The 24,913-nt window shown below is 46.6% G+C and overlaps 2 protein-coding genes across 4 annotated transcripts in view; one reads left to right on the top strand and one right to left on the bottom strand.

The window, feature by feature from the left end:
* Ttc4 (tetratricopeptide repeat domain 4) overlaps nucleotides 1-6,308 on the top strand; it is a 28,218-nt gene extending 21,910 nt beyond the window's left edge. Inside the window, exons 8-10 of the mRNA XM_015484951.2 lie at nucleotides 145-226; nucleotides 2,506-2,588; nucleotides 5,045-6,308. Of these exons, the coding sequence (XP_015340437.1) occupies nucleotides 145-226; nucleotides 2,506-2,588; nucleotides 5,045-5,147 (268 nt within the window). The 3' untranslated portion in view covers nucleotides 5,148-6,308. The remainder of the gene's footprint in view (nucleotides 1-144; nucleotides 227-2,505; nucleotides 2,589-5,044) is intronic.
* Nucleotides 1-24,452, bottom strand: part of Pars2 (prolyl-tRNA synthetase 2, mitochondrial) — a 35,564-nt gene extending 11,112 nt beyond the window's left edge. Inside the window, exons 1-2 of one of the 3 annotated variants that reach the window (XM_015484949.2) lie at nucleotides 24,321-24,424; nucleotides 17,713-20,059 (exon numbers count right to left, since the gene is read on the bottom strand). In XM_015484949.2, the coding sequence (XP_015340435.1) occupies nucleotides 18,605-20,032 (1,428 nt within the window). In that variant the 5' untranslated portion in view covers nucleotides 20,033-20,059; nucleotides 24,321-24,424 and the 3' untranslated portion in view covers nucleotides 17,713-18,604. The other 2 variants (XM_015484950.2, XR_007351997.1) reach the window with 2 other exon arrangements.
* Between the last annotated feature and the right edge of the window lie 461 nt (nucleotides 24,453-24,913).

The following is a 24,913-nucleotide window of genomic DNA, read 5'->3' as shown; positions in this document are numbered from 1 at the left end:
GATATCTCACTACCGTCAGAATGGATTAAGCCTGTTTTGCGTTTTATACATTCTTTTTGTCTCTCTGAATTGCTGTCCAGGGACTGATGTAGGAAAGTAGATCTTGAGTTTTTGATACCCAGAAAGTATATGTTACATCCTTAGGTTTATTGATCATCTAATGGTGATGTTTGGTGAAATACCCGCTTGGGACTCAGAGCAAAAATACCGCCCTGATAATCTGGAGGTAAGAGAAGTTTTATTTTGTTCCTTTATGAGATTTTATTTTGGGGAGGGGACAAAAGGAGAGAGATTGACTGCTTTTTTTTTTTAAATTGTAAGATATATATAACATTTTTAACAGTTTAATCATTTTAGGTACACAGTTCAGTGACATTAAGTAGATGCACAGTGTTTTCCAATATTATCTCCACAACATTCCATAATCCCAAATTGAGATTCTTCACTTATTAATCAATAACTCCCCATTCTTCCTTTCCCCCAGCCCTGGCAACCACCATTCTTTCCTATTTATGAATGTGACTGCTCTGGGTACCACACATAGTTTGAATTGTATAGTGCTTGTTCTTTTGTGTCTGGCTTATTTCACTTAGCTAGTATCTTCAGGGTTCATCCATGTTGTATTATATGTCATATTATTGTATGTGTCATCCTTCCTTTTTAAGGCTGAATAATATCCCATTATTGGGATTAAAAAATAATCAGTTTATAGTAGAAAGAATTTATCTTTTTGTAATCATTTGAAAGCTAAGATGCCAACTAATGTCCTAAATTCCTATACTTGTGTATGTGTTTCTTACAAGGACATTTTTCTTCATAATCCCCAAATAGCCATCAAAGTCAGGGATTACATTGGCGGCACACTGCTGCTCTTTGATCCTTGGGCTCTACTCAATGTCCTTCCCAGCCCATGGGGCCTTTCAGAACCATGCTGGGCATTCAGTGATCATATCCTGTAGTCTCCTCTGCATTCCTCAGACTTTTCTCCAGTTTCTTAACTCTGTGCAGATTGTAGACCATTTGTGGAGTGCCTGTCTGTGGTTTGCCTCATGTTTCTGTGACTGAATTTGGGTTCTATATATTCAGTTGGACTATCACAGAAATAATGCTGTGTTCTCACTGCATCCTATCAGGTGGTACCTGATTTCAGTTTCCCCCTTACTGAAATTCAGTGATTGCCTGATGGGAAAGGGGTCTGCCAGGCTTCTCTAATATACAGTTATTCTTTCTCCTTTATGATTGATAAGTATTTTATAGGGAGGAATTTTGAAATGATGTAAATATCCCATTGTTCCTCAAACCTTCAATATATTTTTTTTATATCAGTAAATTTATGGTTTATTCTTTTATTCAAATTTCTTTATAATGTGCTACTCTGATTATTTATTTTGTGCTTAATTGTCCTAGATTTGGCCAGTGGGAATCTTCAAATTTTGTCCTTTTGACTTACCTCCATTTTTTAAGCACAAGATGTTCCAAGTTCTGAATGTGTTTTCCTTGCCCTAGTTCTGAAGTCAGTCATTTCCCCCCAGGAGCCTTGGTTCTTTCTAGTGGAGAATGCTATTTAGAAGCCCAAAGCTCTGTGCCTTCTCAGTGCCTCCCTGCTAGAGAGCATGTATATATGTGTGTGTAAAAACATGAGGTATCTCCAGTTCTAACCCATCACTACAGGATTTGTTTTTTCCTTTCTATGTTTGTACCAATGACTTTAGTATTCTTAACATACTTAACTTGTCTAATCATCTCCCCTGCCTGTCACTAGCACTGGTTCCTCTCCTCCATGGAATAGTCCTTAGCCTTTCTGGCCTCCTGACTCTGTTAGGCTGCTGCCCCAGCAGGCTGCCTTCCTCATCCTGTGCAGGATCTGACATCCCTACTTTCACACTCCTCATCCTGCTTGGGTTCTTGCTATACAACAGGCCATCCTCTGCTGACTGGTTGCCCTCCTCACCTGCTTTTTGTCCTTATAGTCCACTTCAGCTGTCCTACACATGGACATGCTCTTCATCCCACTTGGGCTCTGACCCACCCTGAACAGCCATCTGAGAGGGAAGCCCTTCTCACCTTGTTGAGGCTGGCTGGCTCCCAGCAGGGATCCCTCCTCCACTGGTCTAGCTCTGACACCCCTCCCCCTGACTCTCCCACGCAGACACCTGCTTAGTTCTTTGCTCTGGGTTACCATGGCTTTCTTCCCACCCCACAGTGGCTCAAGGACTAAATTGTTAGGGAAGAGAAGGTTATATGGGCCTGGGCTTGAGCCTTGGCTTCTCTCTTTACTACTGGTGACATTGAACCTTGGTTCTGTCTTTGGAGAATGGAACTGCTAGCCTTTCTCATGGTGTTGAGGGGAGGACTGAATGCAACACACTTGGTCCCACAGCTGTGGAAAGGGGGCATTCAACCAACAAGGGTTGCAATCTCCTTAACTTGTCTCTGGGATTGACCTTAATATGCCTCTGGCTATTGAAGCTCTTGGTTTCTGACTCTATTCCATTAATCTTATAGGTCTACTTTGAGGATGAGGATGGGGCAGAACTATACCAAGTACCTCCCAAGAGCACCCTGCTGCAGGTGCTGCAGCACCCCAGGTGAGCAGCTCTGTGGGTCTGAGTAGACTGGGGAAGATGCTCAGGCACCTCCCCAAGGGTACAGCCAGTTTCTCATTCCTCCACTCAGTGATCACCTTGTACTCTCCTCCCTTCTGCGCTGGCACAAAGCTGTGTGAGACAGCAGCCATGTGGGCTGGCCAGGCCCATGAAACCCAGCTGTTTGCCAGACAGCTTGCAAGGTGATGACAGCCACTGCACTACAGTCCTGATGCCCTCAGGCCAGGGCAAGTAAATAGGCTGGTCTCAGATGGGAAAAGCTGCCTGGCTTTTGTACCTGAAGGCAGCAGAATGGAAGAGGCTTCTTTTTTTTTTTTTTTTTGAGCATTTATTTACTATTTACTAAGCATTATTTTTTTATTATTAGTTGTTCAAAACATTACATAGCTCTTGACATATCATATTTCATACATTTGATTCAAGTGGGTTTCCTAATTTTTCTCTTGTCTCCTGATACTGTCATGTGAAAGAGCATTGGCTTTTGAAGTCAGAAACCTTCATTCACTGACCATGTGACCCTGAGCCCACTATGCCTCCCTGGGGCTCTTCCTTCATCTCTAGAATAGGAACAGTAACTCTCACCTGTGTTTCTCAGGCACTTGAGTACCACTGAGCCAGTAGGAGTCAGAGTGGTCTTATAAACTACATAGGATAAGCCCTCTGCAATAGGGTATCTTTGTCACTAGCTGTAGCAGCAGGTGGGATTTGGCCCCCGGTTGTCTCTCATCTGCTTATATGAGAGTGCCCTCAGCATTAGTAAGTTGACTATTAGACTGCTTTCTTTAATTTTGAGCAAAGAGAAGGCAGGCAGGTTCTTTTGCGCTTAGGTTAAAGGAGCCCAGTGTTTTGGGGAGAAAGAAGGTGGCTGGGTGTGGTAGAAAATGAGGCTGAAGAGCTAAGTTAGAACCACACATGAAGCATAAACTTGAATGCCTTGTTAAGGCACATCAACTTTATACCCTGGTAGTGTATGGAGACACGGAGGTATTTAAGTACACTGTACATAGTAATGTAGAGGTTTGAAGTGTACTCTTGGGTAAGCCCTAAAGTATGAGGGGATGGGTTGGAAAAAGCTTTAGAACAGATGGGATAGGTGTTGGTGAAGTGCTGACTGAATTGGTAAGAGCCAAGGTCTAGCTGAGCTTGATGCTTCTGATTTGCCTTGGGAGGCAGGTAGGAGAGACTCTCCAAATTTGATTAGTAGTTCTCTTAGTGGTATTTTGTTGTGATCCCAAATCTTCCTTCTAGTTTATGGACAGAATATCAGCTGATCATTTTCTCTGTTGTTAGTAAATTGCCCAGAATTCTTAAGGCCTGAGGTCCACCTTGTACCCCATTTCCAAAAAATAAAGCAGACTGATCCATGGAGGAAAAGCAATTTCATACTTTTAGAAAATGTAAATGGTATTAGGAGTGATACTTAGGCTATCTGGGATGGGTTTCTGGAAGCTCCAGACCCTGAACTGGATGGAGCCAAGAAACAGACCCTTCTGTCCAGAACCAGACACTGGATAATGCAAACAGCTTTAGACCTGGGAGGCCAAGGCCCTGCCCATCTCTCTAACCTGTCTCACTCCATTTACTTTATGTTCCAGCGATAGCTTTATACTCTGGTAATCTGCACCTCCTGGCTTTTGCTCCCCTACTCCTCAACCCCTTCCCCAAATTAAAGCCATGTTCCGACATGGCATCTTCTAGGGAGCCTTTCCTGGTTCCCCACCCTGTAGAGGGAATTGTGCCTCCTTGCACTGAGGCTGTGTTTCACAAATGCTTCTACAGTTGTGCTTGCTGCCCTCAATTGGTTCTTTATTTCTGCCCCCATCTCCCAGGATTGAACCTGAGAGCAAAGGACAATAGTTTTTTACTTTTTTCCTCTACGTTTTTATATGTTCTTTTTTGAGGGGGGATGGGGGGCGGAGTACGAGGGATTGAACTCAACCACTGAGCCACATCCCCAGCCCTATTTTGTATTTTATTTGGAGACAGGGTCTCACTGAGTTGCTTAGTGCTTTGCTTTTGCTGAGGCTGGCTTTGAATGCGTGATCCTCCTGCCTCTGCCTCCTGAGCTGCTGGGATTACAGGTAATCTGCACATCCTGGCTGTATGTTCATTTTTTAATCTGTTTTCAACACAGGGCCTAGGTTGTCCTTGTCACTCACTGACTGCTGAATGAATAAATGAAAATGTTTTATGATTTTGTTTATCCACGGATAAGCATTGATGCTGGAAGACTGGCCTAAAGGTTCTGACTAGGTTGTAAGGGGAAGAATGTCATGCTAGTTTTACAGATTTATAAACAGCCAAACAAATAAATTTGCCAAACTTGGGTTTTAATGTTTACTCATATCAAAGGTTCACCTTGAATGCTGTTGGGAAGGGCCATGGATGATTTAAGATCATAATTTAGTTAACCCCCTTTCTTTGTGTGTTTACTGCAGGTACTCTGTAAAAGCCCTGACACCAGCATTTCTGGTCTGTGTAGGATCCTCTTCTTTTTGCAAGAATTATCTCCGGGGGAGGCAGGTACACCAGATAAAGTGACTGAACCAGACTGTGACAGCCAGCTTTCCTGGATCTCCTGCGTCACCTGCCTCTGCCTGGAATTTAGCTCACTTAAATCAGCGGGACACATCCTCGGTCCAGCAGTGTTTTTTTGTCACCCCAGAGACAGTCCTTCCTATCTTCATGCTGGAGGAAGGATGAGCCTCTGGCCAAGTACTGAGCTCTGGCTGTTTATCACTCTCCTAGTGGATACAAAACTCTGTGCCTTGGTTGTGATGTCCTTGTAGTAGTGCATCTCAAGAGACTGTCTGCTGCTGTTACCACAAAAAAACTCACTGGCCTATGGAAACCAACTCATGATACGATGTGCTTCTGAACCTTCGTGGTGTCAGGCACCTTAGGAAAGAACACTCTTCTAAGTCGGTAAAACCAGCTCTGTGTAGAGTTGTAAGGCCTTAAGGCTAGGATCCTTGGTACCCCTTAGAGGTTTGCCAGTTTCCCTGGTCTTTGCAGTGTGAAAACTCCAGTAGACTTGGACAGTGGTCTCTCAGTTTCTCTCTGGTTTTCACATTTTAGGGTTTTATGCCTTCTTGTTTGTTTGCCTGTTTGTCTTGAGTGGGGTCTCGCTATGTTTTGTAGGCTGCTCTCAAACTCCTGAGCTCAAGTGATCCTCCTACCTCAGCCTGCTGACTGCTGGGAACAGGCATGCATCATTATTGCTCCTGGCTAGGCTTTTAGTCCTTTTAAAATAGAAAATCTTTTTGCATCTTGGATCATTGTCATAGGTTATATTTTTGTCTTCAGCTATTTGGTCCCCATGTCCTAGAGGGCTTTGTGTATCTTTACTGGTAGCTGTGTTACTTCCTGCAGTGGCCACCCCTTCCCCTGATGGGAGTGTACTTCTTACTGCTCGTTCAAAGTGATGTGAGCAGATGGGACCTGTGCTTATCCAGAAGCTTGAAGAGCCGGTACATGGTGGCTTGTGCTCTTTGACTCTTCTGTGAGATCCCAAATAGGGGCATTGCCTTCAGCTTGAGTGACAGAGTGGGAAGGCACAGGGAGCAGAGCCCACGCAGCCTGCTAGAAGCCATTGATTGTATCATGAATGAGAAATAGATGTTTGCTGAGATTTAGGGTTGTTGGTTACAATAGCAAAGCTGACTAATACTTCATTAAACTGAAACCAGCTGCTGTCCTACAGATGAGCTAGTTTGGGGTTTGTCTCGTGTGCATCATTGTTTTTGGAAGAGAAATTGGCTATGGAATATTTACAAAGAACCAGACAGCTTTCCTTCCAGGTACTGGTTCCTGCCAGGCCAGGGTCTTTCCCAAGCCTGGTTTTGGCCACACTTAGGCCATCCTCTCTCACTTCAATCTGTCTCCCTTTGTAAGAACTCAGAATTTTGGGTAGAGGGCTTAACATGTAGTCAGCAACAACCCCTGCAGGCATTGAGGGTTCTTGTAGCAGCTGTCACTGGCCACCTCACTGTTGTGGAGCACAGTAGGCTCCACTGTGCCCTCACTCATCTCTGATTAGAGATGCCTGCACAGCCTCCTTCCTAGACACTGTGAGACTGAGATGAAGTGCTGGATGCCACCAAATTGTACATTGAAATGTACCTGAGAAGAGTTCTGTGACTTTTATCCTCAGCACCCAGCCCTCTCCTTCAGCTCTTGGCAGGCTAGGCCATCAGCCAGCTTCTTGCTATACCTTCTCTTCAGTTCCTACTCCCCTCCAACAGCTGGGGCAGAGGGAAGAGAGGGACTTAGAAGACAGTATTAGACCAGAGGTAGAGCTCAATGGCTGCTACTTTGCTATGAATGTGGGTGGGTTAGGGACTGCTGCTTGGAAACTGCTTCACCTGTAAAATGATGGTGACACCAGCTTATTGATGGCACTTCTGTGCAATAGTACATGTAAGTACCTAGCTCAGTGCCTGGCCTGTACTAATTTCAATGGCTCTTCACTTACGCACACTGTATCCAGGGGCACATCTATGCAGACAGGTAGCACTAAACCAGGGATTCACAACCAAAAGTAAGATTGTCTCCTGGGGGACATAATTACTTGGTGGGTGCTACTGACATTGAGTGTAGAGGCCAGAGATGCCTCTAAACACCATATGGTGTACAGGACAGCCCCCACAAGGAATTATCTGACCGGAGTTGTCAATAATGCTGAGATTGAGAAATGCTGCTCTAAACCAAAAAGATAAAATAAACACTATTAAAGACCATGTATGTTGAAATACTTTTAAAGTAACCATTCCATTAAGTACTTTTTCAGCCTCTCCCAGGCTATCAATAGGGGTGCATAGAGGATCCCATGTCCATTGATTTCTTAGTCATTTGTGCCTAAGTCATCAGCACTTATTAAAGGAGGGCTCTGACCCTGCAGAGACAAGATCCTGTATTAAAGGGCTGTAACCACATAGGAAGTTGGGATCCAGCTCTGACACACTGTGGGCGTCACATGACATTCTTTCTCTCTGAAGTTTCAGATGGAGAAGGGAAATGGAGGACTGGATGTTTGCCATGTTCTCTGGTTCTTTACAATTTTATCCCCATCCTTGATGTGAGAAGCAGAATCTGACCCCTTCCCATCAAGGTTCAGTGTGCAGTCCTTGCAGAAAGTCCACAAAGAATAGAGCCTGATAAACCACTGTGTGGTGGACATACCAGGCTCAAGGTGTGTATGCAGCTGGAGAGACGCTTTTGTGGCTAGAAATAAGCCCACAACAAATTCTGGGTTAGTGGGCAAGTTGGTGCAGCCTCCTCACTGCTCTTAAATGGGACTGAAGAAATTTATGTGGTCTAGGACAATCCCTGTCATATTATGATGGTCTACCCCTGCTATATGAGTGGCCTGGAGAGATCCCTAAGGCCCTATGCAGTTCTAAATTCCAGGTTTAGGAGCCCTGAGTATGGGGGCTTGGGGGTATAGCCATGTGATGCCTCCCTGTCAGTAGGGACTGGAGCTTGGAGAGGTATGTGGCCAGGTAGTGCAGCCTCAGGCTGTTAAGGCCACACAGCACAGGTTCTAGAGGGACAAGAAGCAATGGTGATGGGTTAGCAGCTACAGAGCCAGGTAGCAGGAGTCAGTGACCTACAGGTTAGTAAAGGACTTCCTAGAGAAGAGGCTAATGTTGTAGTCTAAGCCATAGCTGTATTTGTTGATGAGAGTATGTCACCCATGATGTCTAACATCATCTGCCTAAACCTCTAGATGTTCAGCATGGCCATGTCCAACATACAGAGAAAATGACCAGCTAAAGCAGGACAAGTCAGAAAAAATCAGAGCACATCTCTCCTGATGCCCTCTCCTACCATGACCAGTTATGGTCATAACTGAGGGACTCAGATGGATCCTGGTTCAAGCCCATGTGGTGTCCAGGGAAAGTTCTTTAACCTCTCTGAGCCTCATAATCTCTGCAAGATGAGGTCAATAATAGTAGCTGCACTTACTAGATGATAGGATGTACTGCTTTACTTACTTCTTCAGGAGGTGATTGAGAATCACAACATATGCTGCATGAGGAAGGGTGTTGGGCCAGGCAGTGAGGCCTGCAGATCTGACCCTGTGAGACAGATTCCTAGTCACTGGAACCTAGGACTTTGATCTCCAGGCCTTAGAATGTCAAGGGTGCTCTAATTCTGGAGCTAGAAGTGCACCCTCTCCTACTGTTTTAGCAGCAGTTGCATGGACCTTTCTGGCTGCACCAGGGTTGGGAAGACTTATTTACCTGCTTTTGTCATTCAACCACAGCCTTCACTGAGGCTGGCTTTGGCCAGCTCCTGCTCTGGGCCCTTCCCTTGAGAAGTTCCCAGGCCTTCAGGGATAGGATGTGGAAACCCAACAGGATAAAATGAAGGTGCAGAAGAGGCCAAGCAGCATGATCTGGCTGAGCAGAGGGATGAGTGATCAGTCCACATGGGGAAAGGTTCCAGAGGTAACTCAGTGCTGAAGAGGCCCCAGCTGAGCATTCCTGGCAGAAGGCTCAGCACATGTGAAGGCACAGAAGCCTTTCCTTCCTCACTGCTCCACACAGCACCCACTCAAAGAAATGTTACCCCTTTGCCACCAGACAGCTCCCTGAGACTTGGGCCTGTGGGATTTCCAGATACCCAATGCCCCTCGGAGCAGAGCACAGAGAATGTGGTGGGTGCCTTACTGGCATGTTTGAGAACTAGCGAGTAATAATGCTGGAGAAAAGAGGAGATGGGAGGTGAATAGCCTCCTTTGTCATTGGGCTCAAATGTTTGGATGTAAATCCCTACACACTGGATAGCCACTGCTGTGTTGAAGGAAGGAGTAGTTTGCCCAGAGGGGTTTTCTAAAATTCTGGGCAGCCAGTCAAGAGCAAGTCCTCTTGTGGCATCATCCTCAAGGAGCTCCCTTGGATGGAACATGGCAAAAAGCCTCAGATGACAGAAGGCATAGGCCGAGCCCTATGTAGAAGGGAGAAGCTGCTCTGGCTGAAGCCCAGTATGTGTGCTGCAAAGCCTGAGGGACAGGCTGGTACGGTGACAGTGGCTGGCAGTGACTGGTGGAGACAGGGTCCTTCGTCCACCCACATACAAGATGCTGATATTCCAAAGCAATTGGAATGTAATGGCTAGGAGCAGACTCTCAGACCAGAGTGCCAGGGCTCAATCCCCAATTCTGCCATTTAATAGCTGTGTGACTGTGGGTATGTTTCTTATCTAGCTTGTGCCTATTTCTTTATCTATAAGGAAGTTTAATATTACTTGGAGGATTATTCTGAGGGTTGAGTAGCTAGCCCCTGGCACATGTATGGTAAGTGTCTAGAAAACATTAGCTGTTAAGAGCACCAGGCACTCTTTAGGGCAACATAAACCTAAGATATTTCTCCCCTGCCTTTACCCCCAGATGAGAAATTGTCACAGCTCTAGGGCCCCTTGCAGGTACACATCTCTTCATGTAAGGACTTGGTCCTCAGGCGTCCCTCCTGAAATCCTGGGTCCCAGAAGTATAGCTGGAAGGGTCCTGCCATTTAGAGAGTATACTGGATGGAAAGCAGGAGGGTGAAGACCTGCCCATAGAGCTAGCACCAGGGACTCACTGCCTAATCCTAGTGAGTCCCTGCTCTCTCTGGGCCTTGTTTTTTCCATATAAAAATGGGGACAATATATTAAAACATAGTACTGCATCCCTATAAGGGCTTCTTCTTTTTTTTTTAAAGAACTTTTATTTGTAGGTTTTTTGTTTTTGTTTTTGTTTTTTAATGTGGTGCTGAGGATTGAACCCAGTGCCTCACACATGTTAAGCAAGCGCTCTACCACTGAGCCATACTCCAGCCCCGGCTTATTCTTTTTAAATAGCAAGTAGCAAGGGCCCCCACTCAGGAGACAGATCTTTAGCTCATACTGTACGGTGATTTTTTGTTTTGTTTTTTAACCAAGGATTGAACCCCGGGGCATTTAATCACTGAATCACATCCCCTGCTCTTCTAAAATAGTTTATTTAGGGCTGGGGACACAGCTCAGTTTGTAGAATGCTTGCCTTGCATGCTCAAGGCCCTGAGTTCAATCCCCAGCAAGACCAAAAAAAAAAAAAATTAGAGACAGGGTCTCACTGAGTGCTCTAGGGCCACACTTAAGTTGCTGAAGCTGGTCTGGAACTTGCAATCCTCCTGCCTCAGCCTCTCAAGCCATATCGTACCTGGCCAGTATGATTTTTTAAAAATATTGTTTTAGTTGTTGACAGACCTTTATTGTGTTTATTTATTTACATGTGGTGCTGAGAATCGAACCCAGTACTTCACATGCTAGGTAAGTGCTCTACCACTGAGCCATAGCCCCAGCCCCAGTATGACTTTTGATATGCAACTGATATTAATTTGGATTCTGGCTCTGCAACAAGGCTATGTTCCAGTCACTTAGCCCCTCTGGGCCCCAATTTGACCACCTGTAAACTGAGGCAAAAAACACTGCCAAATATAGGGGACTGGGGAGTGCTGTGACACTTTCATCAGATGCAGTATGTTCAGTGCTCCATCCTGGTGCCTGGCATGCATTAATAGGTGCTCAATGGCCCTAGGAACCCAGCAGAAGTCATGGCTGGACAGAAGGTGCCAAAAAAGACAAATGCAGGGTCTTGATGAGTTCCAAGGGCCTGCTACCAGCATACTGTCCCCAAGTGGGAGCCACCTTCTGATGCTTCAAGGGCACACAGCAAAGCCCACAGCAGACTCCTCAACCAATGAGATGAGAGGCTGCCTCCGTCCCTTGAAGCAGTCCGTCCTTACACTCTGCCCCGCCAACACTGGCCTCTCCAGGCCTCCCTCTTCCCACTGCCCACACAAACTGGATTACAGTTCCCCTCACACACCTTTGTTCTAGTTGCCTGAACTTGGAACCTTCTTCCTCTGGTTTGGTCCACATGCCCCAAACAAGTTGGAAGGGCACCTCCACTGGGAGGTGCACGCACCCGCCCTCATCCTCACCTGCAGAGTCCAGTGGTGTCTCCCAGCAGGTGAGCTCTCAGGCAGGTAGGGTCACATAAGGACTCACCTGAGTGCCCAGCGCCTGACACAGAGGGAGCACGGTGAGAGTGTGCTTAAGAGTGCAGCAAGTGTTTGGATGGCTGAAAGAAGGAACTAATAATGCATCCTGTTCCCAAGCCCCAGCCTGCACACAAGCACTAGCTGTTACAGCATTCCCAAGCACACTCCCAACATGGCCACCTGACACCTCCTCCAGGAAGGCTCCTGACCTCCCCTGGCCTCTGCTTTCCCTTTTGCTTACCAGGATAGTGGACTCGGGGAATGGCGGGAGGACTCGAGGTGGTACACAGGAAGCAGGGGGCCTCTGTCCATCCTGGGACTTCTTTCTGCAGAAGGCCCTGCAACCACTGTCCCCATAGAGGGAAGGACTACTACTTGGCTAAGCCCAGTTCACCCCTGCTCTAGGGGAAGGAAGAATGAATGAGTGGCAGGCACAGCCTCTCAGGTCTCAGCCATGCTGGTGGCAGTAATGGTGGTAACAGGAGCACCGGGAATCAGGGGAGGCCAGGCTGAACCGGGCAAAGTGCTCCCCTTCCTATGGGAGGCAGGACAGAAGTGTGTAGAGGGGACAGGGGCATGACCTGATGGCTCCTATGGGAAATGTGGACCTGACCATCATCCGGTGACCCTGGCCACTGGGACAATAACTGAGACTTCAGTAGAGCTCACATGCTTCCAGCCCCTCCCTGCCCCTTTTATGAGATAGGGAAATGGAGGCCCATAGAAGGGGAAGGCTGAGGGCAAGACACGCGCTCCATCCATACACTTTGCCCCGCCAACCCTGTCTTGAGGGCAAAGCCTCTTCCATCCCCATCCCAGTGACCCTCCCTCTCAGAAGGACCAGAGTGTGGCTCTTCCCAGAGTCAGGAGTCAGTAATGAAGGCAGTGACATCAAACTTATGTTTGGTAACCGCTGTGGATTTGGAGGGGCAGCAGGAGAATTGAGTAGGGGGACAAAGCCCTCCAAAACAGGGGTGGCCAGGAAAGAACAATAGTCCTGGCCTCTGTTGACTGAATTCCTACATCGTGCTAAATGCAGTAACTAGATTCTCTTATTTAATCCTAATAGCCATCCTCTTGGGTCTGTGACCCCAGTTTTGTAAACATGGAGATGGAGGCACACAGTTGCAGCACTAGTCAGTATCAAAGCCAGCATCTGACTGAACCCACACACCTCACCCAGGGCCCACCATCCTCCTGTCCTCTGTTCATTTCCTTTCTTTACAAATACTTATCTTGCACTTACACGGACAGAGCATCAAGGTCAAAGGGCATCAGGTAGCTCTGCATTCAGTGCCCACTGTTCAGTGGACGTGATGATCCACCCCTGGACTGGGAAATGCTCCAGTGAAGAGACATACAGCTACAACAAGCAGGCCTGTCCTTATGCCTACTCGGAGCCCTCCCAGGCTCCCCTTCCCTCATCAGCACTCTCAGCGTGACATTTAAGGCCCTCCAGGATCTGGGCCCTTGCCCCTGCTGCAGCTTCCTCCTTCCTCTTTGACCCCCTGAGCCCAGACATCCTGGACACAGTTCATCTCTGCAGCAGGAGGGTATGGTGGCTAAGGGGCTCACTTCTGGAGTGAGGCCATCTGCATTCCAGTTCCAGCCCCATGCTCACCCCTGTAGGTCTTGGGCACTTTGCTTAGGCTCTGTGGCTCTTTCCTCATCTGCAATATAGCAAGATAATAGCACCTACCTCATGCAGTTGCTGAGGTTGAAATAATCTCTGTGAAGCATATAGAACACAGCCATGTTCTCTTAGCTTTGGGCCTTTGCACCTTGTTCCCTCAGCCTGGCCCACTCTGCCTCCCACTTGCTTCCCTCTCTTCACCTCCAACTGTTCCTGCCATTATTGCTTAATGCCCATCCTTCAATCAGGTCCTCTGTCTCTTCCAGGAATCCCTTCCTGGTTCCTCACCCAGGTGTCCCCATGAAGCTGCACCATCACTACTCTTACCACCCTGAATCCTGTTTACTTGATGGTTCCCCCTACCTCTCTGTAAACTGAATCAAGGTCCCTGAACCTCTTTACTGCTAGGGTCTAGCACAGCACCTGCACAGTACCTAGTAGGTGCACAAGTGATTATTGGCTGATGGCCCAGGGAAAGGATTAATTCTGAACAGATCATAGGTAGAAGTGATCACACATGATGGACCTGGGCCATGAAACTGAAGAAGGAATCAGGGTGCGGCAAGGGGAAAGGCCCTCAAGCAAAGGAGCCTTGAAAGGGCATAGGCTGGCCTGGCTTAGAAACAACAGCTGTTGCCTACTGAGTACCTAGACCAAGCCAGGCAGCATCCCAGATGTTTGTGTGGACTGGCTCACTTAAATCCTCCCCACACCTCTAGGACGCAGGAATTTTTATGCCCCTCCTGCCTTTTACTGATAGGAAGTGCCACAGAGAGGTTGAGATACCTGCTCAAAGTAAGCAAGCTAATGACAAACAGAGCAGGCCATGAATTCAGAACCCTCCTAAGCTCTTCAGGAGCTATCAGTATTACTAGGCCTTATTCTCCCTCTAGAGGTTCGCAATTGATCCAGGTGCCTTTGCCTTGCTCACTGCAAGCTATGGTAAAGTTTTGGCACTCACTGTGTCATGAATGCAATGTCTCCAACCTGCCTACCTGCATAGAATAATCCACTGTCCGCAGAAATCACTGCTAGAGCCTACGGTCAAAATCCCCACAGCACCTGTCACTCCATCAATAAGATTCTTATCACCCATGAACTTTCTAGGTGAACTTCAGCAGTTCTGCGCTTGCAAATGAAGCATCCTCAGTTACTGTCACTCAGTAAGTGCTTCTCTCTCTCTCTCCAGGACCTACACAGTTTCCATTAGCCAAGGGCAATTAAGCTCTAACCATGGGAGCTCATTAGCAGCCTGGAGAGTCTGGCTTGACGGGAATGGACACCATTCCTGCACCACAAGGGAGCCTAAAGTACCACCCCTTTCTGCTGGCCCACAGTGCACCACCCATCCACCTACTATTGCCAAAGTATCACCATCACTTAAAGGCAGCTGCTGCTTACCAAGTACCAGCTTTGAGCAGGACACCATTTCCCCACTTTATGGATGAGGAAGTTACAGTGCAGAGACTTAAGGAAGCATCTTGCAGTAACATGGTCCAGCTGATCTGATTCCAGTCTGTAGTCTTACTTGTTGATTCAAGTCATTGTTTTAAATTAAGTGATGTACCTTGAATTTTTAAATAAAATGTTTGTAATAACATCATGATAATTTCCTTAACTCCAAACAAAGCCTATGTGCCCCTGGATACAAACAGTCCATTCTAAAAAGCATCCTGGCATTTTAATATAGAAATGGATCGTGGGAACTCTGAAGAAGCATGGCACTCAAGCAGTTAAGCAAATGGCAATTTCAGCATATTTCTGTAAATGCCTTTATTGATAGTTCAGCAGGAGTTTCTTCCATGAAAACACAGAATATTAATGGAAACCTTGATTTACATTCTAAGTTTAACCCATTTAATAATGATGGGTTTGTTATGAACCAGCCTTTGTCCCAAAGTATTAATTCTGCTATTTCCCAGCCAGTTGCCTCTAGATCTCCCCAAGGAATGAGCAATGATAATATAGCCTGTCCCTGTTATTTTTCTAGCATCTTCATTTGATCTATTTATAGCAAGAAGTAAAATCAGGGCTGGGGATGTGGCTCAAGCGGTAGCGCGCTCGCCTGGCATGCGTGCGGCCCGGGTTCGATCCTCAGCACCACATACAAGCAAAGATGTTGTGTCCGCCAATAATTAAAAAATAAATATTAAAAAAAAAAAAAGAAGTAAAATCAGCAAGTTCAGAAATGGGAGAAAATAAGGTACATTGTTTGACTATTTCTGGTTTTGCTCTGAGATGAACCCACTCAGTAGGTGTTGCCTAGTCCTTATCCACAGCACTCCCCAGAAAGGCAGTAAAGCATCTTACCAAAAAAACCAAGATCCAGGTCTTGAGCTAAGAGTTAACAGCAGAGCCTGAACTCCTGGTGTGTGTGGGGTTGTGTGTGGAAGGGTCCCTATGTGGTCCAGTATAAGGGAAAGTTTCTTGAAGGCACACTAAGGGTTAAGTATTTCACCACAAATGAGCTCAGTCAGTCCCAGACCAAAACACAAGGCAGGTGCCATTAGTCGAAGCATTTTACCAATGAAGAATCAGAGCTGTGAAAAGGATGAGTAATTTTCTCAAGTCACATTCCCAGCAAGTGGTGAATCTAAATCATGTCTCCTCAAGGCTCTGATCCTTCCACCAAATCTCACCGCCCCTGGCCCAACTGAAGAAACACTGGCCTAGTGGTCAGGATGCTGACCTTGGGCATATCACTGTCCTCCTCATATGTGTCTCTCTGCTGTAAAATAAAGAGGACAAGTACCAGCTTCAGCAGCCTAAGGCTTTGGTAACTCAAAGGCTGACCCAGGCCTCTTTTCTCCCAAAAGGCCTGACCCAAGGGGCTATCATGCCTGCCCTCATATTTGCCAGTCAGATGGCATGTGGCAGTGCATTCCTGCTTCAGGCTATTTCCTCTCTGTGAACCCACAGCTGGAACAGCCAGCTTGATGTTCTCCTGTTCTCAAGTTCCAGAACTCTACCTTATCCTCGAATTATCCTAGGACTTGCACATTTATGAAGAGTTGAAAATTAATTGACTGTGTATTCCTGGAGTCTCAGTTTTTGAAGTGCCATTAGGCTAACCTTCCATAAATAAGCACAAAGTTAAAAAGGATTATTTGAAGCATTCATCTGCATGGATTCTAATTTCTCAAATATTCGAGGCTAACCTGACTAGATAGACATAAATTCAATTTTACTTATTAAAATCTCTTTATCTAAGCAGAAGCCAAGCAATATTTGGAAGGCCATAGTTTTTGGCCAGTGCCCAGATTTTAGCTCTAATCCTTAATAGCAGGGCATGTTTGAGTCATTTGTTTTAATGGAGCCTCAGGTTTCTGCACTTGTAAAATGAGACTCATGTCTACTTTGCAGAGTTTTAAGGCATGGAAACAGTATGTAAAAATGCCTCACAGCACAGGGACATATGGCAAGCTCTCAACAAAAAGCTAGACAAGTAAAAGCAGAGGGCTTGCATCAGTCTGATAATACTTTACTCAGAGAAATGCCCAACTACCAAGAGGGCCCCCAAGGAGGCGGCTCTTAACAGCAGGAGCTCTCAATCCACTGACTGTGCATGAGAATCATCTGAGAGCTTTAAACTTTTTATGTCCAGGCAAAACCTCTGCAGGGAATTCTGGTGATTCCAACATGCAGTAAAGCTAAGACCATTGCCTTGTGACCTGGCCTTTCTAAGTTTGGTCCAAAGGGATCCAGGACTCCAAAGGGAGGCCTGGGAGCCATCAGGGCTGGGCAGATACATTCACTGGGAACATAATGATGCCTGTGCTTGGGGTGGCATTACTCTTGCAGTAACCCCAGTGGTAGTAAGCTGTTGCACAGCAGTTTAATAGTGCCGGGGGTGAGGACTCACCAAAACAAGAGCTACAGTGCACTAGGAAGCAACTCAGGCTGGCCTCCTGCAGCTCACCATCAGCGATGAGACCACCTGGACACTGTAGAGTGACTGGGTGTGTGCACACAAGAAAGAATGTGACCAGTGCTGTGTGAGGCAGAGGGAAGAACCATTTCTAGAAGGTGTCAGGCAGGTTTTTTGGAGCTGGTGGCTTTGACAGATTCTTGTTAGACCTGGACATGGGAGGGGGGATTCCAGGAGTCAAGGATGGAAACTGGTTATATTCCTAATCTAGTGTGCAGGAGCAAGAAAAGCAGGCAGTGTTGCTGTGTGACTCAAGTCCACTCCCAGTTTCCCATGGATTTCAGGCAGAGAAAAACTCTTTATAGTCATTCCATTGTGGGTCTGGGATCCAACTCTGCCCTCAAGACAAGGTCACCATGGGGCTTGAAGTCTGCTGCTCACAGATGGTTAAAATATAATTTCCCAACCATGCTTTTTTCTTTTTTTGAGTGTGGAAAAAGAATGAAAAGGAACAGTAAGGTATTCTAAGCAGTTAAAATAGGAAATGTTATTACCATTCAAATTAACATGAAAGGCTCAGTCTAATAGTTAGATTTTATTCAATCAAGAAAATCTTATCTCAGCTACTCAGGAGGCTGAGGCAAGAAGATCACAAGTTTGAGGCCAGCCTCAGCAACTTAACAAGGTAATAGTGCTAGGGATGTGGCATGGAGTAAAGCACACCTGGGTTCAATCCTCAGTACTCAGGAACAAACAAAAAGTCAATAAAGAAAACATGATCTCAGTGCTTAGGCCATCTCAGCAGGGTTAGATCTCTGGAGGTGGTTCTTGGGTTATCAGGCAATTCAAATTTGTAGGAAACTCAGACCATGGAGGATCAGAAGAACCAGATCTGCCTATTGTGAGCCTCTTGTGGAACCACTCAGTGACAGCTTTAAGGACTTCACAGAGTCCCAATTTCTCATGTAACAGATGGGAAAACTGCAGCCCAAGTTGGGAAGCAGACGTGTCAAGCCACTAGTGAGTTGGTGACAATCAGACTCTTTCACTTACACTCTCAGCTTCTCAGGAGAGGGCTGGTGGGCCTGCTCTCTGGACTGAGTGAAGCTGAGGCCCCTAGCCTTCTGCCATTCCCATCCTACGCAGGAAACTCAGCAGAGAAGGAAGTGACTTGCCCAAGGGCCAAGACTAGAACTTGGGTCTCTTTCTTGCCTCTCAGCCTTCTAATAGAAGCTTCCAAAATGGTATGTAAAAGGAATGGCATATGGTCAGATGGCCAGCCCAAAGAAGGGAATCAAGTTAACAATTTCAAATACAAATAATCTGAACAAATGACTGGGTAAACACTGGTTTCTCTAACATGTTCTCACTTTCCATGAGTGGTCCTGTTTCTGTGGAGACCACCAGGAGAGGAGCATGGGCCAAGAACTGAAGTGTTAGAGTTAATACTAGGCTATGAGATGGGCACTTAGACAACTTGCACTTGGGTCAAGAATTCCATGACTCCTTCTTTGGTGAGGAAGAGCACCTCACCAGTGTTTTGACACCAAACCTCAAAATGTGCAGAGTCCTCCAGGGCCCTCTTGCCAGCAATTATCACGAAGGGGTAGCCGAGCTTGTTGGCATCTTTCAGTCTATTTCCAATGGTAAGATGGGTCCTGTCATCCAGAAGGACCTCCCCATGGAGCTGAGGCAGAGCCTCTGTGATGTGGTCATACAGGTGCCCCATGAGCTCTGCAGCAGCTTCCTCCTTACTGGCTGCCTTAGGGGGGATGAGGCAGACTTGGTAAGGGGCCAGAAGGCGGGGCCAGCGGATACAATCTTCTGTAGAGAGAACTTCAATAGCAGCAGCCAAGATCCGTGTCACACCCAAGCCATAGCACCCCATTTCAGCCAGGGATGGTTTACCATGAGCATTGGTAAACTGGGCATTGAAAATGGAAGAATACTTGGTACCCAGGTAGAATGTATGTCCTACCTCAATGCCTTTCGTTTCAGTCAGTGGGCCCTGGCAGGCAGGGCAATTCTTCTGTGACAAGCCTAGTGTCTCCACATTGGCTGAGAAGCTGCAGCTTGGACAGACTGCAAGCCGGTCCTCTCCAATATCCACTGGTAGCTGGAACTCATGAGACATTGTGCCCCCAATACTACCCACATCTGCCTGGGCCTTGATAAATCGCAGCCCCAGCCTGTCAAATAGGCTGCAGTAGGCATCACACACCAGGCCATAGGTCTGCTGGGCAGCCTCTGGGGAAGAGTCAAAGGTGTACATATCTTTCATGTAAAACTCTCGGCTACGGAGAAGACCAAAGCGGGGCCTAGGCTCATCCCGAAACTTCCTCGTCACTTGGTACAGTAGAAACGGAAGCTGCTTGTAGGACAGTTTCTTCTGGGAGGCAATAAGGGCAGTAATGGCCTCCTCGTGAGTTGGACCTAAGCAGTATTCCTTACCATGCCTGTCTCTCAGTCTTAGCAGCTCCTTGCCCATCAGGTCCCAGCGGTTGGTGATCTGCCAGAGTTCTGCTGGGCTGAGGCTGGGCATGCTGATTTTCTGCCCCCCAATCCCCTGCATCTCCTGGTCTATCACTCGCACAAGCTTCTCCATAGCACGAACGGTGTAGGGCAGGAGATGGTAACAGCCAGGGCTTGCTGGGAGGATCAGACCCACCTGCAGCATCAGTCGCTGGCTCTTACAAGTCAGGTCGCTAGATTTTCCCTCCACAGAAAGCACTTGGTCTTCCCGGAGGTTCTGTGGCTGAAACATGCGGGACAATATCAAGCGCTGCCCTCTCCCTGGGGCAGAGTGGTGACATCTGTGGGATATGTATCTGGAGAGCTGGTGGCTGCAGGTGGCCCAGGTGGACAATGCTCTGCATCTTGTCAGCAGCCCTTCCATGACAACCTGGCACAGGGAAGCAGGTACCTGGAGACAAATGAGTTGTGGGGAATGAGCTGTGCCTGGGTTCCGAGTCACTAAGAAGTCACTCAGTCTGGTCTCCAGCAAACTTCCAAGTCAGCCACTGACTCTGTAGGTGTGAATCCTTCTATTTCTGATATTCTAGCAGATCAAAGCACTACTTCTCTTACCTTTTATTTCTTTAAAAAAAGTCAGTATTTTTTCTGGCTATGAGAGCACACCAACATGCTGTGGAGACGCCACCAGCAGTGACTGCACGGCCCTGAGACCAGGCAGCCTGGATTCCAGACAGTCTTTTCCCTGACCATGTGCCTTAGCCCCCGGTGCTCAGTTTCTTCATCTGGGAGATAATAATAATGGGACCTATCTTGAAGGTTTACTGTGGGAATTTAGAAGTTCTTAGAATAGTATCTGGCACAATACTATGAGCCTGACTGATGTTTCCTATTATTGTAGGAAACTGAGAGGGAAAAAAACTAGAAGAAAATCCACTATAATCCCTCAGGCAATTGCTGTGGACACTGTGGCAATCCCTTGTCTCTTTTGCAAGCCCTGCTCTTCCCATCTCTCACCCTGTTTAAAAATCAATTTCAGGTGCCTCAGCCCTCCTTATTGCACGTGCCCTGGGCAGTCCGAATCTCCACTCCCCCATGTGTGGCTCATCTCAAGTTTCAAACCTCCATATTGACCCCTGCCTGGAGAGCACACTGCACAGCTTACTTCCAACTCTGCACCACAGAATAAACTCAACATTTTCCCCAGACCTGCCTATCATACTGAATGGCACTGCAAGCTGTCCTTACCAAACAAAACAGAATCAGAAACCTGGGTATATCCACTCTGCCCCTTGCTGTGGCCACATTCACCAGCCCTCTGGATCCTGTCATTCTTGTCCCCATCTCTATCTTCTCAGCCTGTACCTCAGTCTAGGCCACTGTCATTTCATCTCCTGACTTGCATTCCTGCCCTCCTTCAATCTGTTCCCCCACTGCAGCCTTCAGGGAGGCTTCCAATACAATGCAGTCCCAGTATTTGTTCCTCAAAATGGCTTCCTGGTGACCCAAGAATAAGGTCCAAGCCTCTGACCTTCAGGGTGTATACAGCATGCCCCTCCTGGCCATGTCACACCAGTGCTGCCCGCTCCCTGTTCTAGTTTCCTCATGTGCCTCTTTTTTACTTAATTTTTTTTTTTTTTTTTTTAGTTTTTTGGTTTTAGGTGAACACAATGTCTTCATTTTATTTTTATGTGATGCTGAGAAACGAATCCAGTGCCCCACACATGCTAGGCAGGCACACTACCACTTGAGCCACATCCCCAGCCCTCCCCATGTTCCTCTTAAACACACAGATTTCTCTGTGGAACGCAGCCCCTGCCCTGTGCATCCCAACACCTACTCGTGCTCCATGCCTGAGGATCACTGCCTTGTTCTCTGGGAAGCCTCTTTTGTCCCTTTCTCCAGACACCAAACAACTGGCTTCTCCTGCATACCCTCTGGTTCCCACCAAACATGAATTCCTGTGTGGAGGCTGCTCATTTGGCTGCCTGATTCCTCCAGACACTCGGCTCTGTGTGGGCAAGGACCCATCTGTCCTGCTCACCACTGTATCCTTGGCACATGGCAAGACTTACTATATGCTGTCCAGTGAATAGTATGTTTCCCTGTGATAAGATATTCACATATTTCTAAGAGCAGGACGACCTTCCACTGATGGACTACATCAAAAATGATTCTCCAGTCACCAGAGTTGTTGGTTTTCTCTGTTACATATAATCTATAATGCACAGATCGCTTTCTTCTTTTTTGGTATATATTTGGGAAACATTTCAGGAAAGGAATTAATGAGTCAAAGGGCATAAACTCCTTTGAGGCTCTTAATTTACAGTACCAAAGTCAGCTGAGTACCTCAACTTTTCAGCACAGTCCCTGCAGCAAAGCTCTGGCAGTATGCCAATATGTTACTGATGCCTCCCATCTTTGGAGTATTAGAATCCCAAGATTCAAGTCCACTTGTCAGTCCCCTTCAACAAGTAGCCTCGTCAATTTCTCCTGTGCACTGTACAAATACTAAAAGGTTATGAGGCACTACCACAGAGCCCTAGTGTGGCTTCACAGAAATGTGGCCTAGAAGAAGGCACATACGGATTCACCCCTGACTTCATCACTTACTTAAGGTCCAACCTTAGCTCAGTGGCCCAAGTAAGAAACTCCTTCACCTTTGACTCCTCCTAAAGCAAGAAAGTCTCCATAATTTCTCTCAGGTCCACCCCCTTTTTTCTACATTACGATAGTCTAGTGATCCTGAAATTCAATGGAGCATCAGAATCACTGTGGCCTTGTTAAAAACACTGATTATCAGCGCCTGAAATCCCACTGGCTCAGGAAGCTGAGGCAGGAAGATCATGAGTGCAAAGCCAGACTCAGCAATTAAGTGTGGCCCTAAGAAACTCAGCAAGATTATCTCTAAATGAAATATAAAAAAGGGCTGTGGCTGAAACAGTGCCACAGGTGCCCCTGGGTTCAATCCCCATACCAAACAAAACAAAACCAAAAAAGCCACTGATTGCCAGGTCTTAACCTCATTGAGTATCTGATTCAGTAGGTGTAGGCAGAGAACTCAAATTCCTAACAAGCATCCAGGCGGTGTTGATGTGCTGGTTCAGGGACCACACTGGGAAAAACATTGCAGGGACAGAGCTGTGCACGTGTGCTGAATGGGACTATAAACTTCAAGAAGACAATAACCTTGTCTATTTTATTCCAGGTAGTATCTGCAGCATCCAGCACAGTGCCTGCGCACAGTGCTGAAAGAGTCTTTTTACCTGTCAGTTCAGTCTCCCCATTACTGACAAAAAAGGTAGGTGGTCTGAACACTCCCCTGCTTATATTATATTATATTAACAACTCCCCATCATATTTTCTCAGAATGGCATCAAAGCTTTTCATATTTTGATCTCAACACATCTTTTCCAGCTTTTTATCCTACCAATTCCTTAACATGCCCCAAATTACTAATCATTCCTGGAACAGGCCAACCTCCAAATCCCAGCAACTTCAACACACCATGCAACCTTTACTTATCTCCAGAAGCTTCCTCCAGAAGCTTCCTTCAGGATAGAAACCCACTTCCTTCTCCGAACTCCTTTGGCACGTGCTTCCTTGCAGTGTATTGTACTGCAGCCACTTCCAAAAAATATTTCTAAGTGTCTTAGTATTGGGAGTGAATGTTTCATGTCCTAATCCTCCATTAAGCTATGAGTTCATAAAATTTATACACTCTTAGACTTAGGGTCTAGCACAATGCCTAATATTTGGGCAATTATTAATAACATTTCTTGATCAAATATTAAAAATGAAGAGAACAGGGATGCAATAATATAATTATTTGTGTAATTTAAATAGAGCTTTAAGCCCTCCCCCACCAATGTGTGCCTGTTCTCTGCTTATACAAACAGAATAATTATTATTTTATCTTATTTTTCAAAATACTGGCCAGAGACAATAAAGTAATAGGGTAACAAATATGGTAACCTTATAGTAATGAATGAGACCAAAACTTCAAATCTAGCAAAGAGCCTCTGAGTCATTCAAATTCAGCAAACTTTTACAGAGTACATACTCTGTGTGGAGCTGCTGGTGCTTCCTCATCAGGTCTTTTAAGATTCTCAAGACTCCCAACTACCCTGCAATCCAATCAGGTAAGTTGTACTCAAAAGTGTTTACAATAGTGCTGGGTGCCCAGTTAAGTGCCATAATGTTTACTGCTAGAGAAATCCCCCGTCAAGCAGAAGCAAATCGGCACATGGTCAACGTTGGAAGACAAGGAACACTCCCCGCTCCCAATCCAATAAAACTGCAATGGAACCCCATATCGGGTTCTAAGAACTGGCTAGGCCTTCACTTAGGAGTGACCCTGATCCAGTCACTCCACTGCCGAGACCTGCTTTCCCATTCCTAGAACGGGAAGCTTGGCTCGACCACCAGGTGATTCCCGAGGCCCTTCCAGGGCCGGCACTTCTAGGAATGCCGATTCTCACGACCACCCGACGCAGTCAAGGGCGGAAGTGCTGCCCTTGAAAAAAAATGAGGACTTTTCCACCTAGAAAACTGAGACAAGGTGACCAGCAGGATCCATCCAAGAGTTCATGTGATTGTAACCCGCCCCAGTTCAAGGACGCGATGCACGTAAGAAAACGAACACCAGGTCCAGGGTCCCCACGCCCAGAACCCTCGCCCGCTGCTCTCCTCCCGCTGTCATCCACGCTCACCACCAGCAGTCTCGGTCAGTGCCACCCGCTCGTCCACCCCGCCGAGCCAGCGCGCCGGCGCCAGCTCGCGCTAAGCCCTGCCTCCAGACCTTCTCGCCAATCGCAAGGCCACACTCACGGGGATGGGGCGGTGCTCCCTGGACCATTCAGTAGTCGGGCGTGTGCAGTTTTCCGGAAGTTTAGTCGAAGAGAGAGATTGGCTCTCCCCGAGATCATAGATTAGCCTGGATCAGTAGATCACCATTCCGGAAGTGCCCTCTAGGAAACATGGAGGCTTAACTCTATGGTCAAAGCCGACTCCAGAAGATTTTGCCTTAGTGTTCTCTCCCACTATCCCTCCCCATTTTCCAAGAGAAGTGCTGCTGGCTGCAGTGTAACTATGACAACCTGCAGGCCATCCACCCGATGATTATTTAGGATTTCGATTTAAAATTTTAAAATTGTGAAATGGTTGGAGAGAGGCACTTTTATTAGTGCCCAAAATGGTCCTTAAGACACGAATTCAAACTTTCATTTACAAAATTTTTTTGGAGCATCGACCTTGTATGATCCACTGTTGCAGTCACAGGGAAGAGTGAAGTGAACAAAAAAGA

This window comes from Marmota marmota, unplaced genomic scaffold, assembly GCF_001458135.2.
Source record: "Marmota marmota marmota unplaced genomic scaffold, marMar, whole genome shotgun sequence".
In the NCBI taxonomy this organism is placed as follows: domain Eukaryota; kingdom Metazoa; phylum Chordata; class Mammalia; order Rodentia; family Sciuridae; genus Marmota; species Marmota marmota.
The sequence above is the reverse complement of the archived record's forward strand: the minus strand, read 5'-3'. Positions and strand labels throughout refer to the sequence as shown.